This window comes from Alosa pseudoharengus, unplaced genomic scaffold (assembly GCF_046254945.1).
Source record: "Alosa pseudoharengus isolate Yale_2024_CS ecotype anadromous, Long Island Sound unplaced genomic scaffold, YU_APseudo_1.1 YU_APseudo_1.1_scf_8, whole genome shotgun sequence".
Classification (NCBI taxonomy): Eukaryota; Metazoa; Chordata; class Actinopteri; order Clupeiformes; family Clupeidae; genus Alosa; species Alosa pseudoharengus.
This window is the reverse complement of record NW_027468870.1, coordinates 9,640,464-9,652,483: the sequence shown is the minus strand read 5'-3', so window position 1 is coordinate 9,652,483 and position 12,020 is coordinate 9,640,464. Positions and strand designations below refer to the sequence as shown.

At 44.5% G+C, this 12,020-nt stretch overlaps 1 protein-coding gene across 1 annotated transcript in view; it reads right to left on the bottom strand.

Moving 5' to 3' along the window:
• nrxn2a (neurexin 2a) overlaps positions 1-12,020 on the bottom strand; it is a 157,047-nt gene that overhangs the window by 96,396 nt on the left and 48,631 nt on the right. The window contains 6 exon segments of the mRNA XM_076275208.1: positions 2,422-2,612; positions 4,249-4,630; positions 5,061-5,180; positions 8,547-8,573; positions 10,077-10,280; positions 11,080-11,463. Coding sequence (XP_076131323.1) covers positions 2,422-2,612; positions 4,249-4,630; positions 5,061-5,180; positions 8,547-8,573; positions 10,077-10,280; positions 11,080-11,463 — 1,308 coding nt within the window.

The window sequence follows — 12,020 nt, the reverse complement described above, 5'->3', positions numbered from 1 at the left end:
TAAAAAGGTGAATAGCACAAATACAGTACCATTGTTTATATCAATAACAGTATTTTCCTTTCTCAATCAGCCTTTTATCATTATCTCATAATTTGTCACGTACTGTATCCTACAAGGTGCATGTGTGATACTGGAAATCACAGGCTACGCTAAAGGTATCTTGTCATAATAGACCAACCACATCACAACCATCCTCCAACGCAGCCCAACCACATCACAACCATCCTCCAACGCATTACAGCTATCCAAAAAAAAACAAAAAAAAAAAACAAAAAAAACCCTCTGTGTTTTTTTTTTTGCACTTCACAAGAATCAACTGCATACCCTGCAGGATCCCAGCCATCCTCTCCATTCTCTCAGCCATAATTGCCTGAACAATTACGACTGGCACATACTGTAAGGCGGTTCTTTTGATCTGCAAAGGGCTTTGGAGCAAGCACACTCTGCTGCAGATAAAAAACATGGTTTTACCGCGTTTTTGGAATTATTTGAATTTGCTTTATTCCATTGCAAATGCAGATGAGGTTTGGGCTTTGGGGGTCTCTCTGGTTGCTTTGCAGTCCAGAGACTAAATGGTTTGTGCTTCATTAGAGCAAGAAATCTGTGCATAATTCACATGAAAAGCCAGCACAAGACTAGACTGCAAACCTTTATCCCATGAGTTTCAAGTGTGTACACTCACAGGACTAGTTAGTGCTGGAAGAAGACAATGGGAGAATAACAATATACCAAATATATAAAATATCAATTTAAAAATCATACAGCAAATTGGATCTGATTGCATAATTATTCGCTCAACCCGTTTTCCAAATTTTCACATTCATAAGTGACTTTTTCCAACTCTGAAGGTTGTATGGCATAAATGTGGTGAAGTTGAATCAGCCCACTCAAAACAACACACACATGTTCAAAAATATACTTAAAGTGTAACCAATGGCTATTTATGAAGGCGGAGGACCAGTTTGGTTTCTGTAAGCCAGAAATGACCCCTGGCTCTTTCATCAGCGCTGGACAGGGTCAGGATAATATTTATCTCTGGCTGGCAGACATTCTCAGTTTTCAGTGTGCATCCACTGAAACACATAAACACACACACACACACACACACACACACACACACACACACACACACACACAGACACACACACACACACGCACACACACACACACATACACACATACACACACACAAATAAAAGGCAGGCAAAAAAAATCCCCAAACCTGGGCCTGACTCCATATAGTAAATAGCTTTGACTTCAATAAATGGCCCCTCAAGAAATGCTGGATGCTAGTTTCTGTAACATTTATTCTAACACAGTTAAGGATCATGTGATCTAGTCAGTGTTCGCTAAAGACTATGCAGTTCTTGAAGGTCAGAAAAACTGAGCACACGCTGCATCTGTAATCACCAACCTGTTATTATTTCAACCATCCACTTAAAAGTTGTTTTGCTTAGCACATGCATCTGTTCTTGGGAAATGATACTTACCACTCTCAGCTCCTCTCAACAAAGCAGCTTTTTGACAAATCTTCTTATTCAAAGGTGAGTCAGTGGAAATAAACGGCTTGATACCTTTCAAAAGTATATAAGAATTCAGATATGTCTAGATGTACTAGCTTGATGTTCAAGGTTTAATAACTTTTATTCCCTTTTAGGAAATTGCAGTGTGCTGTAAACGTAGGCATTGTCTGAGTCCATGTGAAAAGACATACTGTACACTTACATTCTGAGAACCTTGAAAATCCTTGGAGGGCAACACAGAGTTTCTTTTCCCCACATTGCTATTCATTTTTTTGGCATCTTAACAATTTAATCCTGAGCAAAGAAATGCATGACACTTCATATATTTTTAGATGCTGTATTCTTTAGATTATCATTGTAGTCATTCTTGCTCAGTACAGGTTTTTGATTTTTTTGATTAGTGTTTATTTTCCAATCATTTTGTCTGCATATATTCTGATCATTTCTCCCTGTAAGTATTTTAAAAACTCATCCAAATAGCTTATTCAGGTTGGCCAGCGAGGTCTTCTCCACTCTGTGCAGTGAGTGGCTGATGCCTAGATGCATACTGTACTGTATGCACGGACACTGACCCCCCACAACTAGACATTTGAATACAGATGGATTGCTGTTAAAACTGCTTGAAGGTACAGCCACTGATAAAGGTAGAGATGCAATGCTGGTAACAGCTCATAACAGCATACTTTCCCCCAGTTTGCTGGAAACTCATTTTGGTCCTCTTGCTTTTCCTATGAATTACTGACTTGGGGTAACTGGACTGTATGCTATATCCTACCAAAAAAACAGGAAATGTTTTGATGAGCAGCGGGGTGTGTGTGTGTGTGTGTGTGTGTGTGTGTTTGTGTGTGTGTGTGTGTGTGTGTGTATGTGTGTGTGTGGGGGGGGGGAGGGGTTGTACCTTTGAGATCAAGATTGCGGGCACCATTGGAATGTTGAGTGACAGTGCGCGTGTCAATCTTGAGTGTGTGGACATTGCTGTCGTCCCGGGAGATCACGACGCTGTGCCACTGGTTGTCATTCAGAGGCTTCTCCGAGTACCCCTTCATCAGGGATGGACCGTTGCCCAAGTCAAAGACATAGTGGATGAACCTGCAAAATGCCAATTCCTGTGTCAATTGAACCAAGGTGCAGTCAAGGCTTGCTATGCATTTTGATGACACATTCTTTTCTGATGAAAATTTGCTGCTAGTGTGCATTATGCACTTCACTGAAGAGAAGTTATTGAAAACACTAACAGTTAAATAGCAGGACCTTTTAATATTTTTATATACATACATTCAGGGGCAGCCGTGGCCTACTGGTTAGCACTTCGGACTTGTAACCGGAGGGTTGCCGGTTCGAACCCCGACCAGTAGGAACGGCTGAAGTGCCCTTGAGCAAGGCACCTAACCCCTCACTGCTCCCCGAGTGCCGCTGTTGTAGCAGGCAGCTCACTGCGCCGGGATTAGTGTGTGCTTCACCTCACTGTGTGCTGAGTGTGTTTCACTAATTCACGGATAAATGCAGAGACCAAATTTCCCTCACGGGATCAAAAGAATATACTTATACTTATATACTTACTTATACATTATATAGCGTTTTGGAACTAAACTCTTCAATTGCACTGCTCATTGTACTCAAAGTTCCAAATACTGTAGGTCTTCAGCAGGATGCTATAGGATACAAGACGCAGATTTTGTGCACTAATGTCTCACAATTGCAAGTACTGGTGCGGCTAAGTGTGCAGATACATTAGACAACCTAATGACTCATCATGTCAGGTTCAGAACAGTGTACCTTCAGTGCACAGCTAGAAAGAGCCAAAACACTTGGCTGCAAAATACATGGGTGAGAATTGATTGCGAGAGAATATGAAGGACTTTTGGAGACAAAGAATTTATGAGTCCCTTCAATGCCTCGAGTCACAAATTATACTCATCTGTAACTTCGCTTAGGTTTCATAGATTGTTTTTGCAAATGGCCAACCATCCCATTTATGTCCATTGTCCAGTAATCACTCTGTAAGATCACAATTTTGGCAATATTTATTCAAGGAAGAGCCAATTATATAAACAAGACTCCAAACAAGACTCCAAGCTCCATAACCTGCAGACTGCAGATATTAATACCTGGTTAACAAATCACCATTTTCTTTGCACCTTTTTTATTTAGACCCAATTAATTCTTCTTCTATGCGTTGTGATCAGATCTCAGGTCTGGCACACTGCAGCTTTGCAGCATTATATCAAGGAAGTGTCTGCAAGGAATGTGACTTCCTTCACACCTGTTCCGGAGTGAGTAGGTAGTGAATCTTGGTGCAAAACTCCTCGAAATAAAAAACAAAAACTCCAGTGGCGCTATGCATTACAATTCTTTCTTCCTCATTGAATAAGGTCTACATGGAGATTGATACATTCCATGATTTGTTGGCTTTTGGTTGTCTTTTTGTTGGCTTTTAGTGTTAACACCCACTAAAATAAAACCCCTGCCTTCTCTGCGACCAAAGTAACATCAACAGTCAATTGGTTGGAACGGCATAAGGCTCGGTCGATGCCACTGTTTCTCTGGTGTTCTTTCCTGAACTCTGGGTGAGTGAGTTTTACTGAACGCACATATAAACAGACAGAAGGAGGCAAAATCTGATAAATTGTACTGGTTAGAATTTATGGACTGTGCTTTAAAAAAAAAAAAAAAAACATAATGTAGCACAGGTTGACATATGACATAATGTAGCACAGCAGCTCACCCTTTGACGAGCTCAACCACGATAAAGTCGCTGCCGTCGCCCGAGTTGAAGAGCAGCAGGCCGTCGGGGCTGCTGGTCTTGAACTGGAAGAAGAGGTGCATGGAGGCGTAGGCCTGCAGAGTGGACAGCGCCACGTAGCTGCTGCGGCTCCGGAAGGTCATGGGGTTGGCCACGATGTGCTGCATGCCGAAGTGCGCGTTGAGCTCGCAGTAGGAGATGTCGCCGTTCTTGCACTGATCCAGGTAGGGCACGCCGTTGAAGGAGAGGCCCTGCAGGTGGCCGATGAAGTTGGAGGGCAGCACGGAGATGAAGCGCCGCTCCGTCATGATGCCCGTCTCGATGTTGTGGAACTCCAGCCGCGTGTGGGCGCCCGTCATCTGGCCTGGTGTCAGGAGCACAACAACCTCATGGTGTCAAGAGCACAACAACCTCATGGTGTCAGGAGCACAACAACCTCATGGTGTCAAGAGCACAACAACCTCATTTTTTATTTACCAAGCACAAGTACACACTACAAAGTAAACACATAAAATACTATACTTACATGGCACAGCTATCTATGCTTTTAATAGAAATGTAATGTAATAGATTTGATGTAATAGATTTCAGTATGATGTATATTATTTCATCATTTAAAGTATTTTAAAACAAACACCAATACCTGTGCACTTCATTGACATTAAATACATCATACAATCAAATAAAGCAACTATATACATATTAAATAGACAATATATTTATTTTATGCTCCATAAATGTACACTGTTCTGAGCTTTTTGACCACGAGGTCTTTCATATTCCTGCTTGCTTACCCTCCACAGTCTCATTGTCCACAGAGAGTTGGAGGCTCTTCCCCCGCCGCACCACCTTCACGGAGTGCCACTCATTATCATTCAGCTTGCGGCCGGCCAGCAGTGTCTCAGGCCCTTTACCTGCCGGGCGGAGAGGCACCATCACACGCGGAGCAGCCAGAGGGCAGGCGCTTTATCAATAGCACACATTTACTCCCATGGGGCCTGGCTACCACACACCAGGCTCAGGCACAGCAGACAGAGCACACTCCCCACATAGCAGTACACACACACACACACACACACATGCACCTACTGTATGCACGCACGCACGCACACACAGACACACACACACACACACACGCACACGCACATACAGTACATACACATACACACACACATACACACGCACACACACACACACAAACAGAGGACAGGGTCAGAGAATCATTGTTTCCACAACATTCTCCACACACACACACACACACACACACACACACACACATACACACACATACACACACACACACACATACAGCATACGGCATAAAACATTAAAACATATTCTCCCAACAGAGTAGGTATATATTCTTGTGTGGCCTGGCACAGGCACAGTGGACCAGAATCTAAATCCATTAAAATGTCCGTGATCGCACTGTGATTCTGCAGTGCATATGTGATGCACTGCTCACTTGCCTCTCCCTCAGTACTCTAACTCTTGTGGGAGTGTGTGTGTGTGTGTGTGTGAATTCTCCACTCGCTGTGCCGTTCTCGATGGCTGCTGTATAAATAGGTCACAAGAGCCACAGCGCCGTGATGAAATCAGTCCCATCTGAGCTGAAGCAACAGGCTGAGAGCAGTTCTGACACCACTCGGAAATCTAATTGGCCCTGCCTGGGCCAGTGGGGGCCTCCTGGGGGCCTGTGACGTCTGACTGAGAGAGAGAGAGATGGAGAGAGAGAGAGAGAGAGAGATGGAGGGATGGAGAGAGATGGAGGGAGAGAGAGAGATGGAGGGAGAGCGTGTGCGCTCATGAGGGACCACACAAGGGGAATGGCTTGGGTGCACGGAAGTGGCCTTTGAGATAGGATCACACACACACACTCAGATACACACACACACACACACAAACACACACACACACAGCTGTGTTGCTTCACCTTGTGAAAGGAGCAAGGCACACAGGGAGGCCTGTTGCAGGTGTCGGAAAGATATCTGCCCTAACAATAGTAGAGTAGAGTAGAGAGGTAGAGTAGAGTGTGTTCTTTGGAAAAGTTCTTTGGTGTTGCTTTAAGCTCATGTGTGAGTGGTGGGCTGCTGTGGTCTTTGTGCATTATGTGGTCTTCCTTATCCATCTAGATCCAATCTGTATGCACAAACACAAGCCTACAGACAAGGGGATGCACTCGAAGAGTCACACAGATGCACACACATACATACAGACACAAACAGACACACACACACACACACACACACACACAGACAGAGACACAGACATACACATACACATACACACACACACACACACACACACACACACACACACACACACACACACACACACACACACACACACACACACACACACACACACACACACATCTGTGGGAAAACAGCTGGTACTCTGCTACTTTAAAAGGGCTTTGAGATATTTTTTGGAAGGAGTTTTGAAAAACACTGTGTATTTTCAAGCCAACATCTTCCACTAAATTAACATCTTACAAACATATGGGATTTTAACAGGTTTGGCGACAGCATAATTAATCAGTTGTGAAGCCATCCATCATATTAATGCTGGCTGCATTTACAATAAATTAACTACCAGTACATCAAATCAAACTGGACAGGAAGAAATGTGTTCCCTAACTTTACAGTGGTAAGTTGATAGCATGGTCTTGCAAATGAAAGCTACATTACATAGACTGGAGTCAAAAGCAAAATTACATAGATGCATTCATGCACAAACCTTAACACTATAATGATGTCATGTTACGGTCTTCAGATATGACCCTTTGCCTATGACCTGAGCATCTGACTATTTGCTGACTGCCCCACTTACTGATCCAGTACACTCCTGTTCTTCTGCACAATTAGTAATTAGCAGGAGAAAAATGTATAGCAGAGATAAACTGATTGCCCACAAACAGGTCTCTGGTGAAGCTTTCTGACAGATTCATGGGATTTTGACTATGAGCCTTGTAAATGAGTGACCTAACACACACATAAAAACCTAACAGTAATTGTTATTAACATCAAGACGGTTAGAAGATCTCAATCAGCAAACCAGTGGCATCTTATTTAACTGAGAGTATTTTGTGGTGTCGTTGGTAGTCTGACTCAATGCTCATAATGGATGATCAGAAATACGGCTGTTTAAAATTCATGGCACAAAACCGGCAGGAAAAGGACATGAACCAGATGGCAGAGGGCCCTAATTGAGAATCATTTAGTTAAACTGTCGTCAATTTATGTCTATTTAAGGGTCAATTAACATTTTCCTGCAATTAAAACTCCCATCCGTCTGAATATGTTTGACAGGCTTATAAAGCACTATGGTAAGGTCTGACATGACAGCCACAAAGAGAACAGCGTTGTTTACTGAGTGGGCACTATGTATTTAAATACACACTACAGTATGTGTTTATCTTTCAACAAAAATGTCCAGCTATTATTATGCATCTTTGAAAATCTCTTATATGATCTTCAGAGTATATACCATCCACCATCTCAATTTCAACTGCGATGTGAATTCCCTGAAAACCTTTTCATGTGTATCCTCCTCAAAACTGACACGTCACAGTCATTCTATAATGAGGTTCAACACGATGGTGTTAATGATCAAAATTAACTGGCAAATAGAACAATGCAATTCAGTGTAGTGCATCCCACTGAAGAGTCTCTGTCTGACGGCTCTGTGCGTGATGCACATTACAAGTCCACCGATCACCAGCAGCAGAGCGAGGACCTACAGCGCCTCTCGGTGGCCACGGAGGGAAATGCCACAGAGGTTGCCCCTCCCAACTTCTGCACACCTATTTGAGCTCAAACGCCTGCACACCTAATGCAGTCACACAACATTGCACAGCACAACACCGACAATCAGATGAAACATAACTTACCTTGACACCACTGGCACTGGTCTTAAGGGCACAGTGCCTTGGGGACTGGGCCGTGGTGATCAATAATGGCAGTAATAACTGCCTAGTCATGAAATGGTGCGTGTTCTATTGGCCTGTATAAAGACTGGTGGTGAGAGAATGATGACTGAAGTGCTCTGTGAATCTGTGTGTGTATAAACAGCTGAAGGCCTCATGATGGATTGTGGGAGAAGTCATCTCATGAATAGAATAGAAGTCTTAGCCTTACTGTGAATAATATGAGCTGAATTAGATTTCCAGAATAATTTACCAACCATGGGAGGAATATAAAACGAAAGTGACAGAGAGATTTGTATTTTTATGTAGATTAGAGATTTGTTTTTGACATGTAAATAAAAGAATCACTTACTAAGGTTACAGTCTATCCCGATACAATCTGGTGAAACAGAGAGAGTGACATGGCGAGGTTAGAGTAAGGGAGAGGGAGAGGCGGGGGAGAAAAGGAGGAGAGAGTTAAAACATTTCACATCCTTCAAGGTACATTCTGCAATCAACCTACGCACGAAGCCCACCATCTGGGGACAAGCTCAGAGTCAGAGCAGCCCCTCCCTCTCTGCCCGCCCGTCAGGAGCTCAACCACACACACCAGTCCTACACCACTGCATGGGCAGAACATCTAGTGTATATTACTGCATCTACAATACATAATGTACAGTACTTCATATTTTTATACAAATAGAAGCAATATCCTTCAGTCCTGATAGTAGTAAAGAAAACACCATTATGTATTTGTACACAGTAATGTTACGTCAGTATAATCTCTAATGTAGTGGAAATTATACAAACCATAAAGATATAATACAAATATAATATAATAAAGTCTTGAATGTCTTTACTCTACAGTACATACGGTGCAGTATTAACATAGGTACTGAAGTGTGGTTGTATGGTTCTCCCCTGAGTTTAGACAAGAGATGCTGAAACAACATTTCAGAGGGGCAGTCTGCACACAAGCAGCCAGGCTAAAATCTTCACAATCAGACAAGCACAGCCAAGTTTGCCTTCATGTGCTCCATCCTGTCTTTTCACAGAGAGGACAGCTACGCACTGTCATGTCTCCCCTGCAGGAGTCTCCAGCTCTCAGTGTTAGAAAAGCTACACTTTTCTCCATGTGCGTGTGAACCTTAGCGCTGGCTGTTGGGCGTTCTCTGGCTGTCAACCGCAACAGAAGTGTGGACACAGACAGCCAGGGACCAGTCCTGCTGCAGATGGGGATGTGGACATGGCCAATCTGTGAATCTGTGAGTATTAACAAAAAGCTGAAGGGGCCGTCTCATTTATACAAAAAAATGCTCAAAAGTTGGCAACATATTAGTCAGTTACTGAAGGGAAAAATCAGTACTGAATGTAAATACAAGTCTTATTATAAATAAATGTAAAGGTTTGTCACTAAATCATGAAAAATATGTTCCACTTTACAGCTCAGTGAGGTTTTCTCAATACAATACTGATGTCGATAGCTCTAACAGAAGTCAGAGAAGCCTCAGAAGCCTTGCAGAAGGAAGACACAGGAGGGAATCTGACAATTGTGAACTAAAGCTGCACTGCTGAACCGGTCTCACTGGCTGTCTGCTCCCATGGTTGCAGACAATAAGCCATTGAAGGGCTGAAAAGATGGGAGAGACAGAATAGGCAGAGCAGAGATAGATAGATAGATAGATAGATAGATAGATAGATAGATAGATAGATAGATAATGAGAGAGAGAGAGGAGAAAGAAGACAGATAATGAGGGCCCTGGAGACGTGGAGGTTTTTTTCCTCCTCCAGAACAGGATGAACTCTGTGGGCAAAGGAAGCCCCCTAGTCCCCTCCACCTAGACCATTTACACTTTTTTAACCTTTGACCCCGTACTGAAGGGGTCAGAGGTCAGGCGGTTACCGAGGTTGACGGTGAGCTTGAGGCGTCCTCTCTCCAGCTCCAGGCGGAGTGTGTCGGCGGACTCGCGGGAGGTGGTGGCCAGCAGCAGGCCGAAGGCCCTCTGGGACATGAAGCGCAGCGCCACGTCTTCCGCCTCTGTGTGCATCGCCGTCGCCATGGCCACCTTCAGGAACATGCTGCCGTCATAGCTCAGCACCACCGCCTCTGTAAACACACACGCACACACACACACACACACACACACACACACACACACACACACACACACACACACAACCATAGCAACACCACAGCACAAAAGTTCACACAAACACACACACACACACCCACACACACACACACAGACATTAAGAAAAACACACACACACACACACACACACACACACACAAATGGCCTCCACCCGAGGCAGTCAGATGCAACAGCACAACACAACACATGGGCTAACAAACAGCTGCTCCCATGTGAGGCACAGAGCCTCCAGAAGACCAGATGTACAGTACATTACAGAAGACTAGAGAGGGAGAAAAGGTGCTTTAACATGCAACAACACTAGGGGCTAGTCGCTAGTAGCAGCATATTATCATGCAGCAGCAGCATCATGTTATCTCTCTGTTCAGTGTATAATCTAATGCAGTTCAGCTTTTATCCACCAGAGGGCAGAAAAGATACACAGATAGATTATGCTTCTCAGAGCCACACACACACACACACACACACACACACACAGACACACACACACAGACACGCACGCACACACAGACACGCACACAGACACGCACACACACACGCACACACACACGCGCACACACACACGCACACGCACACGCACACGCACACGCACACGCACACAAACAGACACACACACACACTGCATACCAGCCACCCACTAATTGCATTGTGTATAGTATACTATAATTATGTAAAGTAGGAGCTGCTTGCAAACCCTTATGGCACAACTCAGAGCTGATAGTGAAGTCTTAGACAGTCTGTCTCTCTCCATACCCGTCTCACAGTTGGCCCCCAGGTAGCCGGTGCCTGTGCAGTCACAGACGTGGCGGTTCCACCCCTCGGTGCAGCGTCCGCCGTGTGCGCAGGGCTCTCCGGCGCAGCGTCGGTGTGTCTCGCGCGTGCAGAAGCTGCTGACCCCCGGGGCGCTCTGCAGCTCGGCCAGCCGCCGCAGGTCGCGGCTGTGGCCGTCCACGAAGAGGTCGCGCACGCAGCCCACGAAGCCCAGGCGCAGCGGCGCGCTCCAGACGTCCGGCGGCAGCGGCAGGCCCCCCCACTCCCCCGGCAGGCCCCCCAGGTACACGCTGCCGTCCAGGTCCAGCACCTCGCTGCCCTCGTTGGCCGAGAACGGAGTGCTGTGGCTGTTTACAGAGATAGAGCCTGAGAGAGAGATAACGAGAGGGGGAGAGAGGGCGAGACAGAGGGAGATAAAGAAAGAGAGGGAGGGAGGGAGGGAGGGAGAGGGGGAGGAGGGAGAGAGAGAGAGAAAAGCAAACGAGAGAAACATTAGATTGATGTTAAATGTTAGACAGACAGAGTGAGAACATTATTATGGACATGCAATGGCTCATTCTTATGTCTCTGAGTGGTGTTGTGTGTTGAATGGGAAATATATTTCACACTCAGGCAATTTAAAGAAATGGAATGCACTGTCATATACGAAAAATATATCAAAAAGATATGCAAATAGGAGCATAATTCAGTGCAGAGGAGCAAAACAGCAGTGTGAAATCTGGATGTGCATTAAGATGAATATAAATATGTATTGGCTCCCAACACTGGCTTAAAAAGCAAAAATAAATTCACTGCAAGAGCAGGAAGAGCTATAATCTGATGCTAGTGTATGAAGGAAGCCCAGGCTTCTCATTACAGCAACTGCATGGTATTTGGGGGAAATTTTTTATTAGAGATGAAAAGAAAAAAAAGGAAAAAAAAGA